We start from the raw sequence: 24,349 nt of genomic DNA, 5'->3' as shown, positions 1-24,349 counted from the left end.
CCTTGTCCTCGTGGCGCTTACGTGGAGGTGGGAAGGGGCCGCTGTGGGGCAGACAGTAAACAAGCAGGACGCAGCCCAGGCTGGATGGTGCTAAATGCCATGGAGAAATACAGAGCAGAGAAGGTAGAACAGTTCTGGAAGAGGGTGCAGTGAGGGTTTTTTTATTTTTATTTTTCGGTTTTGGGGGGACAGCTTTAAATAGTGGGGTCCTCCCTGAGGAGGTGACAGAGACCTATGCCGAGACCGGAAAAACGGGAGGGAGGGAGCCTTGCACGCCAGTGGGAAGAGGATCTCAGCAGGAGGAAGGAGGAGCCCGCCCCACGCGTGGTTGGAGGGGTGAGCTCCGGGGAGCAGAGGGCCAGCTCATGACAGCCTTGTGGAAACATCGCCTCTTGCTCTGAGATGGGAAGTATTAATTCACAGAAGCTTGGCATCAAAGCGCCTTTGAAAATAGAAGCCTAATTATAATAATAGCTACCCTTTACTGAGCATCTACTGTGTGCCAAGCTCCGTTCTAAGGCGCTTTACATGTGTTAACTCATAGAAGCTTGGCAGCTAAGAACCTTCAAGAATAGAACCTGAATTACCATAATGGCCATCATTAAGTCAGCACTCACAGCGGACCAGGCCCTGGCTATGCGCTTTGTGTGGACAATCGCATCGGATCCTTATGAGGTAGGGACTGTTCCTTACTTACTCATTCGACGAGGATTTCACGAGCACCTAGCAGCTGCAGGCACTGCTGGGGGAGCTGGGCATAGAGTGGTGAACACAGTGAACAAGGATCTCTACCTTTGTGGAGGTTATGCCATAAAGGGGAAAACAGATACTTAAACAGTTAAGTAAAATGTGTAGAACGGTAGAAGGTAGTATGTGTGGTGGAGGAAAAGGGGAGGGAGATGGGGAGCTTTTGTGTGTGAAGCCGTTTCAAATGGGGGTAATCAGGGAAGGCTCCACTGAGAACATGACAGCAGAGCAGAGACCTAGAGGAGGAGGAGGCGACCATGCTGCTGGCTGTGGGAGCAGCAAGTGCAAAGGCCCTGAGGTAGGAGCCTGCCTGGGATGTTTGTGAAAGCATCCTTGGGGTTGTTGCTGAGGACGGCAGGGGAGGAGACGGTGGGAGGGCAAGGGCCGTGGGGGCCAGAGAAGGGCAGCAGGGAAGAGGGCCAGGTCGTGTAGGCCATTGCACCAACTTTGCTTTTTCTCTGAGTCTGTCATCATCGTAATCGTTAGAGGCATAGGGGCTGTCATCCTGCCCACTTTACAACTCCTACAATTAGGGCGCAGAGAGGTTGAGTCATCTGCTAGAGGTCACACAGCTAGAAAGAAGCAGAGCCCAGGTTTGAATCCAGGCAACTGGATGCAGGGCACACATTCTTAGCCACTGAGCCACACTCGAGAGATGGCTGTTCATAGCCACCATCTGATTTGCAGGAGTGTATTTGGTCTCTAGAGTTATTGAGGTTTTTTAATCACATTGGTTGCCAACATTTTTAAATGGGCAGATTCGACCATAAAAATGGAAGTTTCCGGCTTCCCTGCTGAACCCACAATCCCATGGGGCGATAGTTTGCTGGAGCTCAGCAGGGGTCACCTGTTAATGGCCAGTTCCTCCCACATGCCCGGTCCCCACTGTCTGGCATCTGGACCCCTCATACCCTGCTTGCATCACTGACTTATAGTACCTGCTTGGCCCCAAAGAGCATTTGCACTTTGACGCTGTTACAGGATCTTAGACCAAAGTATTTCAGAACGCATACTTTTCATCCTAGAAGCTCCGAATCTCAGAACCTGGCATATTTCCACTCTTTGAGGCTTTCATAGCCACTATAGCTTAGCATCACTGAATCTCAGAATCGTCAAACTTAGGGCTCATTAAAACAGCAGGGATGGATTTTATTTCCTGGGGCAGCATGCCTAACCCTCTTCTGATGTCACACAGGGTCTTCTAAGCACAGAGGTAGAGAATTACCCATTCATCAGCTAAAGTTACTAGGGATCATGAGAGACTGGGAATCAAGAGACCTGGTCATGCCATTCTGGGTCCAGGCAGGATATGGAAACCACGCTAGGAATTCCCAAGCGGATTCAGTGCTGGGAATTGGTTATCACACAGGTGTTAGAAGGCTGAAAGCACAAATGTGGAAAAGTGAGGTAACCGAGAAGTTAGTGTCTGCCAGGCGCTCCTCCCTCTAGGGCTGGGCTACAGAAAGGGAAGCTTGGTGACCAGAACCAGTGGGAGCTCGGAGGGCAGGCAGCAATGTGTGGCTGGTGAGGGGACCGGTGACGAGGTGCCACACAGCTACTGCTAAACCTCGAGGGAGCCATAGTGCCATGTGCTGAAAGTAAAGGGGCTGGAGCCCGAACTGCTGCTGGAGGAGGGGTTCCAGCAGGAGCCCAAGACAGGGTGAGTCCCTTCTCCCCTCTTCCAGCTTTCCTTCTGCTCATCGCCCTGTGGGAAGAACTGAAGGAAGCCAGCTCCACAGGGGGTCTGGGAAGCCCAGCTGCAGGAAGCCCAGCATCAGGGAGCAGTGCGCAAGGGTGGGCTGAAGCTGAGAGATAGGTAAACAGTGGGGCACGGTCAAGGAGTTTTGTGGGCAGGGACAGGGGTGTCTTTTTAGGGGGCGCACCTGTGGCATATGGAAGTTCTCAGGCTAGGAGTCAAATTGGAGCTGTAGCTGCTGGCCCTACACCACAGCCACAGCCAAGCCAGATCTGAGCCGCGTCTGTGGCATGCACTGCAGCTGACGGCAATGCTGGATCCCCAACCCACTGAGCGAGGCCAGGGATCAAACCTGCATCCTCGTAGATACCAGTCAGGTTCGCCACAGCTGAGATAGTTTTAGTGGCCATGGTAAAGTGCTGTCCTGGGTGTGAGGATAAAGCAGTGGGGAAGACATCACACTTGCCTCAGCAGCTGGGCACAGAGGGAGGACACAGATGACATAAACAAGAGTGATAATTCCAGGTGTTGAAGAGTTCTAGGAAGAAATTAAATCAGGGTAAGGGTTATAGGTGCCATTTTAGCTAAGAAGGCCCTCTCTGAGGTGGCAGGCATTGAGACCTGAATATTGAGGAGACAGTTTTGCAAAATTCTGGACAAGTGCAAAGACCCTGAGGCAGAAGCCAGCCTGGCACATATAGCTGGAGTGTAGTGAAGAAGACAGGAGTTCCTGTTGTGGTTCATCAGGTTAGGAACCCACCAGTATCCATGAGGATGTGGGTTCAATCCCTGGCCATGCTCAGTGAATTAAGGATCTAGTGTTGCTGTGAGCTGTGGTGTAGGCTGGCTGCAGCTCCAATTCAACTGCTAGCCTGGGAACTTCCATGTGCCGCACCTGCAGCTCTTTAAAAAAAAAAAAAAAAAAAGACAGGAGAGTTGAGATTGCTTACTGGGCTGGGACCCAGTCATTGTTGGGTTTTGGGGGCCTGGGTAAGGTCTTTGTATGTTATTTATGGGATGGCATTGAAGGGTTTTAAATGAGTGATGTCAGCTGATTTACATATACACAGGGAGTGGTCTGTAGTAGAGACCTGGGGGTGGGCATGGGGAGCAGTAGTGATAGCAGACCCAGCATCCTGCTGTCTTGCTGCTCTGCCATCCTATGGTTGCTCTCATGGTCTGAGATGGCTGGATACCATGTTCATATGCAAGGCGGGAAGGTGGAAGGAAGGCAGGTTCCCTTCTGAAGCTTGAGGACTCTACTAAGGAATTTAGTGAGAACTCAGTCCCAGGGTCACGCCTAGCTGCAAGGGCATCTGGGAAATGTAGTTTTTGTAACCACCATGTCCCTAGCTAAAAACTGGGAGATAGCTCAGTCTCTCCCATATCCTTCTCACCTATGGGCTTTCAAAATATCCCTCAATTTGAACAGAGTCTATGATTATTGTACGAAGGGCACCAACCATTGTCTCAAGGGCAAGGCAGGCAATGCAGGGGAGTAAAAGCTGGTCCAGTGGAACTCAGCCCAGGGTTGGGCCTTTCAAGAGCTGAAAATAGGATCCTAATGGGCTATCTCCCAGTGTTGGCCAAATTCAACAGGAAACAGAAGGTATCTCTGTTTGATTCCAAACTGGTTCCCCCACAGGGCCAGACCAGCTCTGCCCTGAGCTCCCCACTCCCTGAACCTTGCTCAAATGCTGGAGTTCCTTGCTTAGACAAATTAGTATGGACCTTTTCTGTTTTTAGATTGTTTATTTATGCCATCTCATACATATAAAAAATACTCCATGACCAGAACGGTACATAAAATCATTTAAAAGAACAATAGGAGTTCCCGTTGTGGCGCAGTGGTTAACGAATCCGACTAGGAACCATGAGGTTGCAGGTTTGGTCCCTGCCCTTGCTCAATGGGTTAAGGATCCGGCGTTGCCGTGAGCTGTGGTGTAGGTCGCAGACGCGGCTCGGATCCTGCGTTGCTGTGGCTCTGGCGTAGGCCGGCGGCTACAGCTCCGATTCGACCCCTAGCCTGGGAACCTCCATATGCCGCAGGAGCGGCCCAAGAAATAGCAAAAAGACAAAAAAAAAAAAAAAAAACAATAAATTACCTGGGGAGGAGCGGCTGGGGGTGGGGTGGAGGGTGGGCCAAGTTCCAATACCGTGGCTCCTCTTGAGTGGGAAAGGCTGGCAGGGGGTGGGAAGAGACCAGGGCAACCCCCATATGACTTTGCTGCCCCATCCCCCAAAGGCCAGTTGCTCCACATCTGGAACCCATTTGGTGGCATTACAGGCACCCCTCACTCTCTCTGCCCCATTCAGGCACAAATCCAGGGCAGTTTGCTCTTACAGCCCCACTGCATCCATTCGGGGAGAACTAAAGGTGATTACACAATCCGCAGCTCGTTGTGATTTCAAAGTCTCTAGTTGGGAATGAGATACAAATAATAATTTTCCCTCTTTCTAGTTAATTTCTTAAAGATCTCACTGTTGCCTGATTTTACGTTTCCCTAAAGGCTTTTGTGTCCTCCAAAGACTGAAGCTCCAACCGAGCATCTTCTGCATCCTCTTTATCAGCAGTCTTCTGCCTTTCCTGCCAAGTCTCCCATTCCCATATCGTAGTGGGTCCTACCAGCCACAGAGCCCCCACTGCCCTGGGGAGGGCTTAAGCCGCGCTCAGAGCTCACCCCGGGCATGCCGGATGTAGTGTTGATGCAGCCCTGCTTCCTGGGCAAAGTCCTGACCACACTCAGTGCAGGCGAAGGGGCCAGGAGGTGTGCGGGCCTCGTGTGCCTGGCGATGCCGCCTCAGAGAAGCGGCCTGCCCAAAGGTCTTGCCACAGTCAGGACAGGGGAAAGTGGGCTGGGTGGTGGTGGGGGCAGCCAGCTGGGAGGGCCTGACTGCTGGACCGTGGCTGCGCTGATGGGCGATAAGGGCCTTGGAGGAGGGGAAGGAGCGGGCGCAGGTGAAGCAGATGAATTCGACCCCCTGCAGCTTCTGGGCCACGAAGTCCTCTGGGTGCTCCCGCTTCATGTGACGCTCCTGGAACTTGGAATCGGCAAAAGTGATGAGGCAGCGGGTGCACTGCAGGGTCCCCTGGTGGCCTGAGGGACACAGGGTGAGGTTGGGGGAGGCCAGCAGGAGTCCCCAGGGCCTCTCCTAGCTCCAGGGTCATGCTAACTGAGGGTGCAGTGCTTCCTACATGCCAGGTGCTATGCCAACGCTGGACAGCTGCACAGGGAAACCTATCAGACCTGTCTTGTCGCTGAGCAGACTGACACTCAAAAAGGTTAGGCAACTTGCCAACAGTCATGATGCTAGGGACTGAAATGCTGGAGTCGGGATTGGAACCCAGGAGGCTGCTCTTCTGATAGAGCCATGTGATGAGAGCACTGCCAATGGAGCCAGCTGCCTGGAACTGAATCCCAGTTTTCCTGCTTCCTGGGCAAGTAAAAACAGTGTTTTCATCTGGAAAATGGCACCCATATACCATAATGATATCAGTATCTACCTCATAGGGTTTTTGGAAGGAATAGGTGAATTATAAAAAGTGCTTTGAACAGTGCTACACAATAGTTTGCAAGAATTACTGTTGAGAAAAGCAGCCCTGCAGCCAGGAGCTGGCCTGGCACTCACAGCTAGGCCTCAGCGTTCTCCTGTTGAGCATAAACAATTTCACAGAACATCGTCAGAAGAGGCCGTGCTGTGACTGAGGCGAATGAAGACTAGGCCACGCCATGATGCCGTCTGAACACAGACAAAACGTGAACACTGTCTGAGCCGCAGAACAGGCCAAACATCCCCCTGTTCTGCTCATATGAGCGCCTGCTGCTGTTCTACCAATCACAGCTGGAGCCTTGCTTTGTTCCTCCCTCCTTCTAGGTAAGATTTATTAAAAAAAAAAAAAAAAAAAAAAAGCCAATTGTGTAACTGCCCCCCTGCTTCCTGGCAGCATCCATTCAGAACAAATACCCCTTTCTTGAACCCTTCCCCAAATCACCTACCACAAACCCAGATCCTGTAATTTTCTTATTACTAAGATGCCCCGTGGGGTGTGTGCTTTTTCAGTGCAATGAGCAATAAGCCCAGCCAGTTCAGCTCTAGGTATACTCCTGGTGGTCTCTGGCTGGAGATCATTGACACCTTGCCTCTCACTACAAATACTTAACCTCTCTGCCTCAGTTCCTTCATCTGAAAGCGCTAAGTACCAATTGCATAGGGCCTGTTAGGAAGACTCAAGGAGATAACGGGTTAAACTCTTAGAATGGGCCCAGCACATAACAGGCAATCAAGTAGGAGCTGTTGCTGTTACCCTGTGTCAGACCGGCTAACTTCATTAATGCCAGGCTTTTCCCTTTTTCTGCTCATTCTCACACCAACCCTGTGAGGTAGTTAGCAACATACCCTCTTGATAGGGCAACAAGAGGCTTGAGCCACACTGCAAGTCTGGGGCAGAGTTGGGACTGGAGCTTACTGTCCCTTCTTAGCCACTTCTCCCACCCCAAGCCTCTCTGGATGCCACTTTGCCTCTGAGCTGCAGCCCATGCATGCTTATGTGGACAGAGCAGTGTGGGTATCTCTGAGGGTAATAAGAGTAAGGGCAGGGAGTGGCAGGTCCTGGTAGGGCAGCTCATGGGTCATTACAGCTCCTTCCCAACAGGCAAGTCCCTGCAAAGCCTTGGACACTGAAATGCTGTAGAAATCCTTTTAGCATCAGCTCCTGCACCCACCCTCCTCTGGTCAGCAGGACTCACAGTTGTCACCACCTGGATTTGGGGCACTTCTCTCCTTGGACGAATCCTGCTGCTCCGTGGTCACTTTGGAGTGTGGGACCTCCAGAGGATCCTGCTGCTCCATGATGACTGGGATCCCCCTGGTTAAGAGAGGGACATGCATGACAGAATAGTAAGTCAAATGAAGTCGCTCATCTCTAGCTAGCCTTAGAGGGCCCGCTAATCCTATGACCTTTGACAGGCTCTTTGCCAGCCTTTGCCCCCCAGGAGATACCATCTTAAATTGTAACCGGATGGAGTTTTCGCTAGACAAGATTCAATCTTCCCCAAAGATTAAACTTGCTGGGTTTGTGACTCCCCTTAGAGCCTTCTCATTTGCTTGAGATCTCTGACCTATGCCTCGTATGTCAAACTCCCTCCCTGAGCTCAGAGCGTGGGACCCTTGACCTTTGACCCTAGCCTCATCCCCCTTTCATCCCACGTGACTTGAGGCATGTGGTGGTACCCACGGTTTAGCCCGCCTCCTTTCGGGAAACATCTTTCTCCGACATCCCGAAACCCTTGTTCCACCCAGAGGCCCCTCTTTCCCACGCGCGCGCTCAGCCGCTGTGTCCCGCTGCCGCCAAAGCTGCGAGAAGCCCAGGGCTCCGCTTTTCTCCAGACACCAGAGGGCTGCCTTTCGTTGTGCCTGTCAGTCACTCGTCACAGCGCCGCCACCCGAAGGGAAGCGGGGTAGGGCCCACCGAGTCTAAAGTCCCGGTGGTTTCCACGGCCTTTCGCCTGATGAGCCTTTCAAAGCCGAGGTCCCCGATCGCCATCCGGCAGCAGTGCAGTCGCACCAACCCGGTCCTCAAAATAATGGGCGAGGTCCTTCTCTGCATTGGGGTGCGTAATGATGACGTTGCAAGCCATTCATGCCGTAAAGACCTAAGCTTATTGCACAAGTGTGTTAGATGTTCCTGGTGCGCACGCGCTCTCGTTCCCTCATTGTTCAAGGCCCGGCGGCTGCAGAGTTAGAGAAGGAACATTCTTCCGCCGATCTGCGCAGGCGCTGCCAAGGGCCGTGTCCCTGAGGTCACGCTTGCGAGACACGCCCCCTCCTGAAAGGAATGACATCAGGTTAGAGCCCCCGGAACGGGTCTGGACGTCCCCAATTTCTGGCGCTCTAGCCTCCTCGGCCTCCGTCCCCGGACCACAGGGGCGGGGCTTCTCAGCGGCTGACCGGCTGCTACGGACTGCGCTCTCCCGTGTGACCTCGCTGTTTGTTCGGTTGGTGACTTGGAAGGGAAGAGTGAGAGATTAAAAACATTTGTGTCCCTGAAGGAGGAGGAGGCTGGTGGCCGGTTTCTCAATTTTTGAAGCAGAAAGGGAAACATCCAGAAAGGGCGGCCACCACTCCCGGATCCCTGGGGAATAGGGCCCGGGAGCGAGGTTTTTAGGTGCATGGGTGTGATAACCGAGAACGAAAGAAGGGTACAGGATGAAAGGCTGAAATCTGAGACCAGAGTGGGGCGGCTAGGAAAGAAAAAGGTTGAATGCTTCCTGACCCAGGTCTTGTCTCCTTGCTTTCTAGCTATGCCTTCGCCACGGGGTGATGTGACCGTCTTGTTCCTGGGGCCTCCGGGCTCGGGAAAGTCTGCGCTGATTGCAGCGCTGTGCGACAAGGATGTGGAGACTATAGAAATCCCCGACAAGCGTCCGGATTCCGGGCTCCCCAGCCTTCGAGCTGCGGGCCCAGGCCTCTTCCTGGGTGAGCTGAGCTGCCCACCCGCAGCGCCGGGGCCCTGGGCGGCGGAAGCCAACGTGCTGGTACTGGTGCTGCTCGGCCCCGAGGGGAATGGGGAGCCCTTGGCCCCAGCGCTGGGGGAGGCAGCGCGGGCCGCCCTGGCCCGAGGGACGCCGCTGCTGGCTGTTAGGAATCTTGGCCCTGGGGAGTCACAGAATGAAGCCCAGGCCCGGGATCAGACAGCGGCCCTGCTGGACAGCGCCGGTTTGGGCGCCGCGGCTCTCTTCGTGCTACCGACCGACTGCCGCAGCAGCGAGGGCTCCGAGGAACTGGAGCGTCTGCGGACGGCGCTGCGGAGCCAGGCGGAGGCGCTGCAGAGGTGAGCGTGGCGTTTCAGGGTGGGTTGCAGAGGCCTGGGGCTTTATTGAGTCTACACCTCCCACCCCTAAGATGCTCCTTGAGGTCTGCGAGACCCCACCTCCAGCGCATTTTGAGCCAGCCTTAACAGAATATCTGTTGGAAGCCCTGTTCCCTTGTCTGGGTCCTGCCTTTTAGCGCTGGTTTTGAGGTCTGTGAGGCTCCACCCCAAACTAGCACCCTTTTTTGTCATCTGGGCTCCATCCCAGCCAAGGGTCAGCTAGGTGTTCTGACTTGTCATCCAGGTTCTGCCTCCTGTGAGCGCTCTCTGAGGTCACAAGTCCCTCTCCCGAGAGAATTCGAGGAGAGCCCAGGACCTAGCACCCAAATACTACCCCAGGCCAAAGTGTGAAGGAGGGCTCGCCATCGCCCTATAAGCTGGTAATTCCTTCCCATATTTTACCGGAAGACTCTGCTTTCTAGTCTTCACCCTCCTCTCCACCATCTGCTTGGTTCTCAAAGATTTCAGTCTCTGGAAAGCCACGGCCTCAGCGAGCTTTGTCGTTTTGGGGGCCTTCCCCCACTTCCTTTCTCTAACCCCTCTCTCCACTTGCTGGCTACTTTGTAAATTTTCTCCACCCACCCGGGAGACATCAAAAAGAGATGGACTCAGGGAGGGGCAGCCTCTTCTCTGGGCCAGGCCCACCACTCATCTGTTTTCCTTAGTCACACCCCTTTGGTAAAAACTAGATGCGGCTTCTCCCCTCCCTGGTGTTTTTTTTCTTTCTTTCTTTCTTTTTTTTTTTTTAATGGCTACACCTGAGGCATATGGATGTTCCCAGCCTAGGAGTCGATTTGGAGCTGCAGCTGCTGGCCTCTGCCACAGCCACACCAGATCCAAGCCACATCTGCGACCTGTACCACGGCTCCCATCAATGCTGGATCCTTAACTCACTGAGTGAGTCCAGGGATTGAACCCACATCCTCATGGATACTAGTTGGATTTATTACCACTGAGCCATAATGGGAACTCCTCCCCTCACTGGTCCTGACATCCCTTCCTACACCTACTCTCAGTAAAGAGCTCCCTTGCCTGTCCTTCCCTCCTTCCTCTCTCTCTCTCTCCTTCCCTTCCTTCCTTCCTTCTTTCCTTCTTTCCTTCCCTGCACCTGTGGCATGCAGAAGTTCCTGGGCCAGCAATGGCATCTGAGCCACAGCAGTGAGGATGCTGCATCCTTAACCAAGTGAGCCACCAGGGAAGGCCTCAATTTTCATTTACAGTCCTGATTCTGTCTTTGCTCCAAGCTTCACTCTGAGTTTTGTCCCACCGGCACAGTCTTTTCTTAATCCTGCAGGTTTCTCAGAAAGCCTCCCTCCTAAAGGATGTAACCCTAGGGAAGTGTAACTCCCAGAGTGTAACCCCAGCCTGGTCCCAATCCACCTCTCCTGCCTCCTCTTTTTTCTTTTCTTTTTTTTTCTTTTTTTTTTTTTTTTTTTTTTTTGTCTTTCTGCCTTTTCTTGGGCTGCTCCTGAGGCATATGGAGGTTCCCAGGCTAGGGGTCGAATCGGAGCTGCAGCCACCGGCCTACACCAGAGCCACAGCAACATGAGATCCGAGCCTTGTCTGCAGCCTACACCACAGCTCAGGGCAACGCTGGATCCTTAACAGGCTGAGCGAGGCCAGAGATCGAACCCACAACCTCATGGCTCCCAGTCGGATTCGTTAACCACTGCGCCACAATGGGAACTCCTCTCCCACCTCCTCTTTAAGCGCCTCTCTTTTCTTCATAGCCCTGGTTTCTATTTTCTGTGCCATTAGTCTGGCCTTTCCTTCTTCATTGAAAAGTTCCACCTTGGTCATGATAGCCCAGCTTCTGCACTTGACCCTGTCGCTCCCTGTCCCCACAGGCTCCTACCACCGGCTCAGGATGGCTTCGAGGTGCTGGGCGCAGCAGAGTTGGAGGCTGTACGTGAGGCCTTCGAGACCGGTGGCCTGGAGGCGGCGCTGTCATGGGTTCGAGCCGGCCTGGAGCGACTGGGCAGCGCACGCCTGGACCTGGCGGTGGCTGGTAGGGCTGACATGGGCCTTGTGCTGAACGTGCTTCTTGGGTTAGATACTGACGACCCAGGTGCAGTGCCTGCCTCAGTGCCTGAGAGTCCCACTTCCTATCCGGCCCCAGAGCGCCCCAATGTGGTGCTCTGGACCGTGCCTCTGGGCTCCATGGGCACTGCTGCCGTCCCACACCCGACCCACTACGACGCTGTCATTCTCGTCACCCCTGGGGCCCCCACCGAGAAGGACTGGGCCCAGGTCCGGCCCTTGGTGCTACCGGATACACCGCTGGTCTGCGTGCGAACAGACGGCAAGGGCGAGGATCCAGAGTCTCTGGGAGAGGAGGAAAAGACGGAGAAGCCCCGCGGCGAGAGCTTAGAGAACGCAGGTGGAGGAGGGGGTAAAAATGCACGCAGTGAGGGGAGGGAGACCCCTGGCACTGGGTCGCAGAAAGCAGGCTGTGGGGAAGGTTCCAGCAGCGAAAGTTTGCAGCCGATTGCCGTTGGCGCAACGAAAGCGGGCAGCGGGGACTCTGAGCGCACAGCGGCAGTGAGCCCAGAGGACGAGGCGTGGGAGGTCCTGGAGGAGGCGCCCCCGCCGGTGTTCCCGCTGCGGCCGGGCGGGCTCCCCGGGCTGTGCGAGTGGCTGCGGCGCGCTCTCCCCCCGGCCCAGGCGGGGGCTCTGCTGCTGGCGTTGCCCCCGGCATCTCCCCAGGCGGCCCGAACCAAGGCTGCGGCGCTGCGGGCAGGGGCGTGGAGGCCGGCCCTGCTGGCTAGCCTGGCTGCGGCGGCAGCCCCGGTGCCAGGACTGGGCTGGGCGTGCGACGTGGCACTCCTGCGCGGTCAGCTCGCGGAGTGGCGGCGAGCGCTGGGGCTCGAACCCGCGGCGCTGGCACGTCGGGAGCGAGCCCTGGGCCTCGCGCCCGGGGAGCTATCCGAGCGGACGCGCTTCCCCGGTCCCGTGACTCGCGCCGAAGTGGAAGCTAGGCTGGGTTCGTGGGCGGGCGAGGGCACCGCCGGGGGTGCGGCGCTGGGCGCGCTCTCCTTCCTGTGGCCTGCGGGTGGCGCGGCGGCCACTGGCGGCCTGGGCTACCGCGCGGCGCATGGCGTCTTGCTGCAGGCGCTGGACGAGATGCTGGCCGACGCCGAGGCAGTGCTGGCACCGCATGTGCCCACGCAGTGAGCGCTGAGTTGAGGGCCAGGGCTTCCCGGGTGCCCTGTGTGCAGGCCACTCGGCTCTGTCAGGGGCTGAACACTCAAATCCGGGTTAGAGGGAGAGGGCATGGGGGTTCGGACTCTAGCATGGGACGTCTGGGCCTGCGAGATAACTCAGAATCCTGGGTGCTTGAACCGGAGGAGGGCTCTGACTGCTGGTGGGAGGTGTGACTTCCTGGGTCCTGAAGGGGAATAGAATTTGGGGGATAGGACTCCTGATTTCTCTGGGAACCAGAGGCTGTGATCCTTAGGCTCCTGAACTCCTAAAGGGAGTTGAGGGCTTGGACTCCTACAAAGGGGTATATCTGGTCTCCAAAAAGTAGAAACCCGCCAGAGGGAGTGGAAGCTCTGATTCCTGATGAAGGGGGTCTCCATCACCCTAGGAGTCTGGCATGGAGGAGGGGGCCTGGGTTCCCCAGGGACCTGGGAACCTTGGACTTCTGAGCCACAGGGGGGTGTAAGGTCTGGGTGTCCCGGGGTAGGGGTAGGCTGCCTGCAGAGAGGGCCTTAAAGCTTCCCTGGGGGGAGGAAGGTCTCCTGGTTCTCAAGAGGGCTGTGGATGTTGGGTCCTATTTCATGGGTGGTGGAGGGTCTCCATCAAAAGAGGCGCTGGGGGCTGTGTGAGAGAGCTGGGGACCTTTTGATCCCTCTTGGGGAAGGTAAGAGTATCTAATACTTGCTCCCCCAGGGCCTGGTGACCCAGATGTCTTTCCCAGCTGTCTTGGGAAGAACGGTAGCACAAAAATGAGAGGAGACAAGAGGGCTGGGCATGGTGGGCTCTGCGTGTAGCCAGAGACTAGGAATGAGGCTTTCTGGGTGTGGAAGGGCAGAACCTGGGGCATCTCCCACAAATCCCTATTGGATTTGGATCCTGGCAACTGCCTCTCTCTGAGTTGGTCTGGGAAGGGCTATGACTGTCCCCCATTTTATAAGTGCTGAGCGATTATGGGGCTGTTCCTCCATCCTCTCTCCTTTAGAGGTTTTCATCATTTTTTAGTCTTGGTTTCTTCTGTTATTAACTTGAATCCTTTCTGGCTTTGGTATTTTGTACAGCAGCTGCCTTTTGGGAAAAGCAGCTGTACAGCTGCAATGACGCAAACTTATGTGTTGGCCACTTTGGATATTTCCAGAGGGGACACAGAGTATGCTGCAGTGAGCACAGGACCCACAGAACAGCTGGGCAGGGGTTCCAGACCATGGGCATGTGCCACAGTGAGACAAAGGCAGAAGCCACAGGTCACGGAACCCTTCAGTGTCAAAAACAGAAAGGGGGGGACCCGAGAGGCCCTCCAGTAGAATCTCTGTTATGTTAGATGGGGAAAGCAGCACTCAGAGAGGGCAGGCTCTGGGTCCAGCAGCACACAGCGAGGCCCCTGCCTGTTCCCATTCCCTGCTCCATCCCATCCCCCAACCAACCTGATCTGTCTGCTGCTTGAGTGGGCCACCCGGGCTCCTGCCGCAGGACCTTTGCACTTTCGGTTATTTCTGCCTAGAATGCTCTACTCCCACATCTACCCCTGACTGGTTCCTTCTTGTCAATCTGGTCTCAGCTCAAATGTACCCTCAGAGAGGCCCTCCCCAACCACTGTAACTGAAGTAGCCCCCACCCCCACCCCTATTATTCATCTTGGCTGGTTATTTTCCCTTGTAATCATGAAAATCATGTAATCCCTTGTAATAGAGAATTACTTTATTTATTTATTTATTTACCTGTTTATTGGCTCTTATCCCCAAGTCTTGGTCCCTGCTGTACCCCCAGCACCTAGAATAGTGCTTGACACACAGAAGGTGCTTGACTGAGTTCGTTCATCAGTGGCAGAACTAGAGTTGGAATTTAGGTTGTCGGCCTCTTGCCTCAAGGCAGGGAAAAGGAGTGAGATGGGGGAGAAACAAGCATCTCCTGGAAGAGGAAGCCCCTGTCTGAGGTCAGGGGACCTGGGAAGGAAGCACGGCTTTGCCACTGTCACTCTGGGTGACTTGGGCCAGTGCCTTATTTTCCCACCTGAGAAATGAACGGGCTGGATGAAAACCATACATTCTTTCAAGATCCTACTCAAAGTTACCCTTCGAGTGTAATTGCTCTGAGGGGCAGGTACTTGAGGGATGTGGCCGTCTTGACCTTGACCTCCCACCACTGACACAAGGGTGAGAAGGCAAAGACTCTAATACTGAATGGCTCCTGGCATTGTCCTCAAGGCTCTTTCGACCTTGGGAGACTGTTGCTCATCCATGTCAGTGATACCCAGAGTAACACTGTCTCCCTCAGTCCAGAGATCAAGCCTGCCTGCCGTGTGCAGGAGCGGGAGAGGTGCCGAGCAGCGCTGTCCGGTAGAAAGAGAATGTGAGCCAACATGTAATTTCACATTTTCTAGTAGCCACGTTAAAAAAGGAAAAGGAAACAGGAAACGAATTCTAATATGTTTTACCCCAATATAGCCAATATTGGAGTTCTCTGGTGGCTCAGCAGGTTAAGGATTCTGCATCATCACTGCTGTGGCTCTGGTCGCTGTTGTGTTGCAGGTTTGATCTCTGGCTCATGATGCAGCCAAAAAAAAAAAAAAAAAGACAAAATATTATTATTTCAACATGTAATCAATGTAGAAAGTAAGAAAAAATATTCCGCCTTCTTTTTATTGCTAAATCTTTGTAATTGGTGTGTATTTCTCACAGCCCATCTCAATTCAAATGATACATTTTCATCAGAAATACTTGACCTCTGTTTAGATTTCATAAAATTCGTATTCGGGGAAGTCGATTCATATAACCCAAGTCACCCCAATTCTATTGAATAGTTTTTCAACAACTGACATGAGTATCAGTTTTTAACCTAATTGGATGTGACAAGTGTAAACTTCAGTTTCCCAGTTGGACCAGCCGTATGGGGCGCGTGGCTGCAGAAGTGGACGGCACAGCCCTTGCACGTCTCCACCGTCGCAGGGAGTTCCGTGCACAGTGCTAGGGTCACACAGCCCTTTTACCGACCATGGAGGCGACCTCGGGTGGTCACTCCTCAGCAAGTGGCATCTACCTCACAGGGTCACTGAGAATTGAGTGTACATTTATACGTGCATTCCTTCTCACACACATCAGTGTAACCGCAGCCTCTCCCGGAAGCTGGCACATTGGGAGCACGAACTTTAGTCTTACTGCCCTTGCCCACAGCCCCTCAGCCCGGGCAAAACAAAGATGACTCATCGTCGGAGCCCGTGTCTCAGCGCTATGCCTTTGCTCAGAGTGCCCTCCCCTCTTTCTGCCACTTTGACACCCCCTCTCACTGGGTCCTGTCTGGCATCTCTGCTCTACACTCCTCTGGGTCACACTCCCTCTGCCCTCCTTCCTGCCAAAGGGAATCATGCCTGAGATCACATCTGAGAAAGCGAGACCCAGTTTTGTTTTCATGTGTCACTGTCCCTTGTGGACTGTGCGCATCGTGTTCATAAAGTTGTCGGTCGGCACTTTTGGGTGTCACCACTGTCTTTCGGAGGGGTTGCCATTTAAATCATGCCTTTTGAAGGGTTGAACTTCAGGCTCTGCCAAGGCAGCAAGTCGCTAGTGAGGCATCTGTCTCTGGGAGCATCCAAGCAGAAAAGACTTAGGGATGGATGGATGGCTACCATCACAGTGTGTCTACCTGGCACCTTCGGGCTGGAAGATCTTCGAAGGCAGAAATTCAAGAAAATGTATTATGAATCTTGGCATTGCCATTGCCGGAAGCAGAATAAGTGCAAAAGACTTGTCACCTCATTGAAGTTTCGTGCTTGTCTGGACAATGATGGAGAGACGTGTGTCCACTGGGGTGGGGAACCGTGAGGGCAGGTGAATTGAGGGTGGGTTGGCCTGTGGTGCTTTCTGGACAGGTGAATAAAAAGGAGCAGAAACTCCATGGTGCGTCTGTTCTTTGGGAACTTGAAGGGGAAAAAGATGCTTGGGGTCTGGACTGGAGCTGGAGGCCTAGACTCTTGGGTCTGAGGGAGGAGGGGTCCAAAGGTGGGTCCCTAGAGAAGGAGGAAGAGGGGGGTCTCTGCAGGGTAGAATCTCTTGGGGTGGAATTGAGAGACTGAGTTGTGCCACCATGGTGGGGGGGGGGCGGGGTGGACTAGTAACTGTATGGACCTTGGGGGCTGTGATATAAAGCATTTTAGTTCTGGAACAAGCTTGGCCCATGAATGCCCCCAATCTGTTCAACTTCTCTGTAGTCATGTCCTCAGAGAGTCCCTTGTCATCCTGACTCGAGACCTGGCCATGTGACCTGCTTGGCTGCTGGGACAATAGCAAACATGCAAGTGGAAGCTGAAAAACGGCTCATGCACTAGGACTTCCTCTCCTGCTGTTCTTGGGACCCCTGCCACTCCCACCACACAAGAAGCCCACGGGCGCCCTGGTGGCTCAGCAGGTTAGGATCTGGCGTTGTCAACTTCTGTGGCTCTGGTCACTGCTGTGGCTTGGGTTCAATCCTCGGCCCTGGAACTAATGCATACTGTGGGTGTAGCCAAGAAAAAAGAAGTCCAGGCTGACCTGCTGTGATAAGACATGTGGCCCGGTCAGCCCTGACACTCCAGTCAGGGTCAACCCTGTGAAAGAGAGCTGCCTAGCTGCAGCTGAAGCCAGCAGAGACTAGTAGAACCACCCAGTTGATCCCAGAGCAAATTGCCAACCCAGAGAATGAGCTAAATAAAAGGCAATTATTCAGAGTTCCCATCATGGCACAGTAGAAACGAATTCGATTAGGAACCATGAGGTTGAGAGTTCGATCCCTGGCCTTGCTCAGTGGGTTAAGGATCTGGCATTGCCGTGAGCTGTGGTGTAGGTCGCAGATGTGGCTCGGATCCCACGTTGCTGTGGCTGTGGCATAGGCTGGCAGCTGTAGCTCTGATTCGAACCCTAGCCTGGGGGCGGGGGCGAGGGGGGGAAGACAGCTTGTGGATGGGGCTAGATACAGAAGGTGAAGGGTGAGTGGACCTTTAATGAGTGGGTACTTGTTCACCCAGTACCACACCTCTCCCTCCCACTGGAGGGGGAGTATACTTCCCCCTCCACGGCTGTTGGCTTTGACCCTGTGATTTACTTTGTTCCATGGAATATTGGCACTCCTGACCTCAGCTGGGACTTTGGTGCGCTTGGTTTTTGTGCCCCTGTGATCAGCCATGAGAAGAGCATTAGCCAGAAAGCCATTGACCCCAGAAGACTGGGGAACCCCATGGAGGAAAACTTGAGTCCCCCCACTATCCAGACTGGAGCCAAACCCACTAATGCACAACCAGAAGCAGAGCCACCCCAGCCAAAGCCGTATAGAGAAGAATGCTTGAGACAAGTCTCAGTTGGGGGTGGTTTGTCACATGTCATTACTGCAGCACGAATTGACTAATACAACTTTTGGTTTTTTACGGCTGCTATGCCCATGGCATATGCTGGGACCCAGGCTAGGGGTCAAATCGGAGCTGCAGCTGCCAGCCTACACCACAGCCACAGCAACGTTAGATCCTTAAGCCACTGAGCGAGGCCAGTGATCGAACCTGTCACAGACACTGTGTTGGGTTCTTAAGTCACTGAGCCACAACGGGAATTCTGATTAATATAACTTTATTGTTTTCAACCACTGAGATTAGGGACTTGTTTCTGTGGCATAATCCAGTCTGCCCTGATTGATGCCAGGGTCTAGTACCTGCCAACTAATGGCCACTCAATAAGTGGCAGCTATTACAGTGATTTGCCCAGACTCATTGCCTCCAGAACCAGCATTGTCTTAAAGGGGCCAGGCACTGTACTAGGGCTTGTTTAGTTATCTTTCATTTGACTCTTGAGACAGTCCTGTGAGGTTGTAACTATTAATATCCACATTTTGCAGACATGAAAACTGAGGCAAAAAGAAGGAGAGGTGGGGGAGTTGCCTCTTGGTTTGGTGGTTTATTGGTTAGGATACAGCGCTTTCACTGCTGCGGCCCCGAGGGGGAGGTCAACCCGGAGAGGTGATCATGGACTCTGGAATCTGACCCTCTCTAGCTCTCTGACCCAAGGCAAGTGACACCACAACCCATGCCTCAGTTTGCTCCTCTGTAAGATGGGGTAATGCTTTCAACTTCATAGAGTTGCAATTATGAAATGAGGTATATGGCATGAAAAGCACTTAGCACAGTATGGCAGGAAGTAATCCCTTAGTAAAAGGTAGGGTCTTCCCTCTTTTCCTTCCAAAGAGGCAACTCCCAAGGTTTGAGACCCCTATTTTCTGCATCACACCTCCCTGAGATGCATTATCTCACAAGGACTCAGGCTTGCTGTTAACCTGTTTAATTTATAGGCACATGGGAGGCTGTAGGTAAGGATGAACAGAGACCAAACACCTCATGTGCCTTTGTTCTTCACTTAGTTGCCAGAAGGTTGGGGGCCTGGGAAACAGATGGATTGGCTGATGGTGTAGATACTGGAGGCTGAGGGCACAAGGGTCCCAGGCTTGATGTGGCTGGCATTCTCGGTAGCACAGCCTTGAGTAGAGAATTTGATACCTGGGAGGGGGGTTTCCGACCAGAGTCAGGGCCTCCAACCCCCACCCCCCCATCACCCAGAGGTCCTGCCTCTGCCAGCTCCTCACCCAGTTCTCTGGGACCACAGTCTCCCCCAGAATCTGGAAGTCTGGGCCTCCAGTTCTAGGGCCCCTGTGCCCTCCTCCAGAAATCCAGGTGCCCCTTACCAGCCTGCACATTACCAGTAAAGGTGGCGCAGTGGGTTTCCTGGCCAACACAGAGGACCTCCTTGGTGGCAGAGCATGTGTCCTTGAAGGAAGCGGTGCAGGAAGGGCACTGGAGGCCATTCTCAGTAGGATTCTCGAGGGAGCTGGAGAAGAGGGGGGAGAATAAGGTGCAAAGGGACCAAAAACCCTTTCCCAACCAATCTGGGGAACACCAGTTGCTAATGGACACTGCATCTCACAGGTAAGGAGACTGAGGCTCAGAGCAAGGAAGATGCCTGCCCAACGTTACAGCGAGGGTCAGTGGCAGGCCAGAACACTCACAGCCGGCTCCGGGGCAGGCGGCAGTCGCGGGGGACTCCAGATGTGGGCTGAGCTGGCGCTTACCAGGCGCAGCATTGTGGTTGCAGCCGTCGCTCTGGCAGCAGCGCATGTTGGACACCATGTGATTCTCGGGGCTCGTGGTGATGGAGAGGAAGCCTGAGCTGCAGGCGCTGGACTTCACGCATCCTTGGTACCTGTTGGTTGACTGGTGGCCCTCTGCTGGACGGGGAGGGGGGGCACTCAGGGGCCTCGGGGTCTCTCCCAACCTCACCCTTGCCCCCAGCCCATGGCTCTCTAGGGTGGTCCCTTCCCGCCCCCAAAATCAGACCCCCTTATGTGCCCAGGGTGTGGTCTGGATGGTGTTTTACACATACCCCTCCCCCCAGGGTTTTGGGAGTCTCTTGGTGCCCTGGTGCCTACCTGATGGTTCCTTGCACCCACCCCACCATACTGCCATGCTCTAAGGGTCTCACCTTTTTCAGGCTACCTATGGCTGCCTCCATGCGCAGGTGAAATTGTCTCTTCCAGCTTTCAAGATTTCTGCCCTCCCCTGACCCTCCGAGTCCCTGTCACCAAATGCGGGGATGCCACTCTCACCTCCCACCCTGCAACACCCACATCCTTCTCTGTTTAACGTGGTCACTCCCCAGACCTCCCACCAATGCCTCTTGCTGCCCTCCTTGACCAGGCCCAGGTCTTGCCTAAAGCGCCCCCTTCCCAGCTCCAGGCCTTCCTGTTCTTCACCGTATGACGGTCTCTTCCAATCCAAGGATGTCCCTTCTCCACCCCACAGAAGGGTGGTTTTTCCCAGCTTCCTCCATCTGCCCCAGGTCGGCATCACCCCCCAGCATTTGCCTGGATGGTCTCTTTAAGCCTTTCGAGTCCTTCCCCCGCCCACACCAATGTTTGCTAGGTGAGCCGGTATGCAGTCTTCTATCCCGCCTTCCTTACACACCCTCTCTGCCCCAGATGGTTCCTTCCCACACTCCTCATTGCCCTTACTCCCGTCTTAGGCTTTATCCTCCAATCCTGCACTGTGCCCATCAACTCTCTCTGAGCGAAGGTCTCTGGGTCTCCTTCAGCTTTGGATGGACACACCCAACCCCCTGCCAGTGATTTCTTCCTTTGCTCCCCTTCTCCTCCATCCTTTCTCAGGGCTGGGATAGTCCCTTCCATTTAAATCTTGCTGCTCCTTTCCCGTTTTTTAATTAATTAATTAATTTTCTTTTGGGGGCTGAACTCACAGCATATGGAAGTTCCCCCACTAGGGGTCAAATCAGAGGTGCAGCTGCCGGCCTGCAGCACAGCCACAGCAATGCTGGATCTGAGCCAAATCCATGATCTACGCTGCAGCTCACAGCAACACCGGATCCTTAACACACTGAGCAAGGCCAGGGATCGAACCCAAATCCTCACAGACACTAGGATGTATTCTTAACCAGCTGAGCCACAACGGGAAACTCCTCCTCTCCCATTTCACCCATATGCCGCCCCTTTGCCCCATCTCCACTTCTCCTCTGTGCTGATTTGGTCCGTGCTGCAGGATTATCTTCCTTCTGCCTGGTGTGGTCCCTTTTATATCTCTCCCTCTACCCCAATATCATCTCTCCTCCTCCTGTCACAAATGGTCTCTTAGAGTTCCCATTGTGGCGCAGTGGAAATGAATCTGACTAGGAACCATGAGGTTGCAGGTTCGATCCCTGGCCTTGCTCACTGGGTTAAGGATCTGGCATTGCCACAAGCACAGCGTACATCAAAAATGCAGCTTGGATCCCCCGTTGCTGGGATCCTGCATTGCTGTGGCTGTGCATAGGCTCAGATCTGATGTTTCTGTGGCTGTGGCATAGGCCAGTAGCTGTCACTCTGATTGCACCCCTAGCCTGGGAACCTCTATATGCCACGGGTGTGGCCCTAAAAAGCAAAAAAAGAAAAAAAGAAATGGTCTCTTCATGGAGTTCCCATTGTGGCTTAGCTGGTTACAAACCCAACTAGTATCTATGAGGATGCAAGTTGGATCCCTGGCCTCGCTCAGTGGGTTAAAGATCTGGCGCTCCAATCTAGTGCTGCTGTGGCTGCGGTGTAGGCCAGCAGCTGCAGCTGATTCAACCCCTAGCCTGGGAACTTCCATATGCCACAGGTGTGGCCCTAAAAAGCAAAAGAAAAGAAAAGATCTCTTCCAGTCCCCACTACCCCTCCATCCCTGGGATATCCCTTTTGCCCCACATGACCAACCTGATGGCGTTCCTTCAACCCATCCCAGCCCTTTCCTTCTCTTCCATACCCCATTTCGCCTCTTGCATATTGGATTCCCCCCTCTCCCCGCGTCTGGATTTCTCTCTTTCCCCTTGTCCTTTCTTTCCTGATAATCCCTTCGTGCCTAAGAAAGTCTTTCTGTCTGCTCCTCCCCCCATCTTCTGCTTGGGAGCCTCATTTTCAGAAAGCGATGACAATGGCGGTTGTGGTCTTCCCATCAGCATCCTCGCTCTGTCCACCTTGGATTATCTTTCCCTCTTTCCTGCCCGCTCACCACGCAAAGGTTCCTCCCAGTGCGCATGTGCTCCCCTGAAGGCACCCCCCCCCCCGCCCCCCGGATCTGACTCTGCCCCTGCCCTCTTACTTCTGACTTCTCAGCCGCCCGGACCACGCATGAGTCCCGGTCGGCGTCGCAAGTCCTCACATCTCCACCGCAGGTGAGTCGGAGCCTGTACACACCTCACAGCCTCCAGATCGTTCATGGGCGGGGCACTGACCTCTGTCCAGGGAACTGTCTGAAGCTCTTGCAGGGACGGGAAGCGACTCTACCTGGGGCAAGTTTCCCAAACTACAAGGCTGGGGGCTTTGGACGCTAGGGTCCTTGGAGAAAGCTTGGGAACTGGGATGGGGAGTAGGGGGAGCTGGGGAAGAAGATTTGCATGGACTTTTGTGAACCTTCGGATCCAAGTGGTTCTCAGATGTGGGCCTCTTCCTTTTAGTTACCCTTCCGTAGGTCTGCACCCCCAGTCAAGAAGGAGGGGTGAGGGCCAGGAGGGCAAGGGCATGGACCCCTTGGTCGTGAGAGAGGAGGCAACTAGGGGCCCAGACACCTGGGTCCTCAGGAAGGTGGAGTTTTCTTGAACTCCTGCATCTAAGAGAGAAGGGGATTGGGGACCAGAACTCCGTAGAGTCCTGAGAGAAAGGAAATCTCTCCCTTTCCAACTATTAAAAAAAAAAAAAAAAAATTCCCTTTCTGGTCATACTCTGATCTGATTTTCTAGAATTCAAATGGGTCTTAATTTATTTTTGGGGGTCTTTTTAGGGCCACACCCGAGGCATATGGAAGCTCCCAGGCTAGGAGTTGAATCAGAACTGCAGCTGAGGCCTGTGCCACAGCCACAGCAATGCCAGATCCGAGCCACATCTTCAACCTACACCGCAGCTCGAAACAACACCAGAATCCTTAACCCACTGAGCAAGGCCAGGGATCAAACCTGCATCCTCATGGATACTAATTGGGTTCTTAACCTGCTGAGCCACAACGGGAACTCCCCAGATACCTTATTTTGAGTGCCTTCCCCCAGGGATCAGAGGATTCAGAGCCCACCCACCCCCACTCCTTTCTCAGGGATTCAAATGCAAGTTTTTGAGCTATTCCTCCTCTGGGATCCCAAGCTTTCTCTCCTTTACCCTCTGCTTTCACCATGAATCTGAATTTTCGGGACTCTTTCCCCCTGGAGGACCTTGCTGAATGCTGTCAGTCTTCTTTCCTGGAGTCCCAGAAGTCCAGGCCCCTAGTCACCCAGACCCAGGAGGGTGCAGAGCAGGGCAGAGGCCAGCAGGAAGGTCTCAGGTTTCACGGAAGTCCTCATGTTGGGTGAGTGAGCCTGCAGTTCCAGGACCCCAGCTCATGGGAAACTGAGGAGGGGTGGGTCTGGACACAACTTACCCCTAGGGTGAAAAGTGGCTGATGTGTAAGATCTGGGGGCAGGCCTCTGCACCTCTGGGTAGGAGAAACAGAACCAGAATCCAAAAGGGACATGGGCATCTGGTGCCCAGCCCCCTCCTCCGCCCGGACCCCAGGAGTCTGGGCCTCCATCGCCTTTCTTCCATCAGGACTCAGACGGGCACTTCCCTCTTTTTTCCCTTTCCCACCGATCCTTCCCCGACCTTTTATTTTCTGGCCTGAAGCCCAAGATCAGAATCTGGACATTAGATTCCCTGTAGGATAGAGCGGCTGGAAGGACTGAGATGCCCTCTCCCTTCTCTCTCTCTTCCCAGGGAGGTCCTCAGCGTGGGCGGGGCCCTAGCTGGGAGCGCCCACCTTGTCCAGGCTCGTTCTGCAGAGGCGCCGGCGCCTAGTCTCCCTTCCTTTCTTGGCACGCTTGGTTCATACTCCCTTTTCTGTGTTAAGGCTCTCTCCAGCTCCAACCCCACCCGAAGATGCGCTTCTGGGTCTCGTGGGGACCGAACAGATGGGTGCCTGTCAACCGGCAGGGATGGGCGTGTTACGAGACGGATGCCCACAGGTCATATTGGACAACTGAGGCAGGGTTGGGAGCCGTCGAGGCTGCTTGTGTGTCTGCCTTGGGCACGTGCTTTGGGTTTTATTTAGGTCCTTTACCCACTCTCTCTTGGCCTCAGGCATAACTTTCAAAGGTCCGAGATTTTTTTTCCTTGTGTGTTGGGCGGGGCGGGGGAGCGGCGGCAAGGGAGTAGCCAGCAACCGCTGAGGGGATCCGGTTGCAGATCCCTGCAAAGATCTGCTCAGGTTTGCTGCCCTCTTGCTTTTCGGGCTTCAGTTTGGGCGGTGAGGATGGCGAATTTCTTCTGGGGTCCCACTACCCGAG

General features: G+C 54.1%; 3 protein-coding genes across 13 annotated transcripts; 1 reads left to right on the top strand and 2 right to left on the bottom strand.

Annotated features, from left to right (window-relative positions):
• The first annotated feature begins 257 nt into the window (after positions 1-257).
• Positions 258-16,403, top strand: IRGQ (immunity related GTPase Q). Of its 5 annotated transcripts, XM_084961049.1 has the most exons (4): positions 258-675; positions 6,119-6,319; positions 8,744-9,275; positions 11,162-16,403. In XM_084961049.1, exons 3-4 carry the CDS (start codon positions 8,746-8,748, stop codon positions 12,486-12,488), a joined length of 1,857 nt encoding a protein of 618 aa, XP_084817175.1. In that variant the 5' UTR covers positions 258-675; positions 6,119-6,319; positions 8,744-8,745; the 3' UTR covers positions 12,489-16,403. The 5 variants fall into 5 exon arrangements, with proteins under 5 accessions (XP_084817175.1, XP_005655982.3, XP_084817174.1 ...); XM_005655925.4 differs by lacking the exons at positions 258-675; positions 6,119-6,319 and adding an exon at positions 8,254-8,289; XM_084961048.1 differs by lacking the exons at positions 258-675; positions 6,119-6,319 and adding an exon at positions 8,254-8,439.
• On the bottom strand, positions 4,176-8,044 carry ZNF576 (zinc finger protein 576). Of its 7 annotated transcripts, XR_014806305.1 has the most exons (4): positions 7,680-8,044; positions 7,204-7,310; positions 4,656-5,541; positions 4,176-4,477 (listed from the first exon to the last, which is right to left on the bottom strand). XR_014806305.1 is itself a non-coding variant. In XM_003127193.5 (3 exons), the coding sequence occupies exons 1-3, from the start codon at positions 7,706-7,708 to the stop codon at positions 5,114-5,116; spliced, it is 576 nt and encodes a 191-aa protein (XP_003127241.1). In that variant the 5' UTR covers positions 7,709-8,044; the 3' UTR covers positions 4,176-5,113. The 7 variants fall into 7 exon arrangements, 5 of the variants coding, with proteins under 5 accessions (XP_003127241.1, XP_005655980.1, XP_003127242.1 ...); XR_014806304.1 differs by lacking the exon at positions 7,680-8,044 and having other exon boundaries at positions 7,192-7,595; XM_003127193.5 differs by having other exon boundaries at positions 4,176-5,541; positions 7,192-7,310.
• A 2,477-nt stretch (positions 16,404-18,880) lies between the features above and the next one.
• On the bottom strand, positions 18,881-23,371 carry PINLYP (phospholipase A2 inhibitor and LY6/PLAUR domain containing). The gene is made up of 4 exons (XM_084965670.1): positions 23,302-23,371; positions 19,490-19,745; positions 19,206-19,348; positions 18,881-19,020 (listed from the first exon to the last, which is right to left on the bottom strand). Exons 1-4 carry the CDS (start codon positions 23,369-23,371, stop codon positions 18,881-18,883), a joined length of 609 nt encoding a protein of 202 aa, XP_084821796.1.
• Positions 23,372-24,349: the final 978 nt, after the last annotated feature.

The sequence above is a fragment of the Sus scrofa genome, chromosome 6 (assembly GCF_054392235.1).
Source record: "Sus scrofa isolate SSC_HxYL_T2T_F1_AM1 chromosome 6, Sscrofa_HxYL_maternal_Yorkshire_Landrace_v2.0, whole genome shotgun sequence".
NCBI lineage: Eukaryota > Metazoa > Chordata > Mammalia > Artiodactyla > Suidae > Sus > Sus scrofa.
Note: the sequence above shows the minus strand (reverse complement) of the source record. Positions and strands in the feature narration are given on the sequence as shown.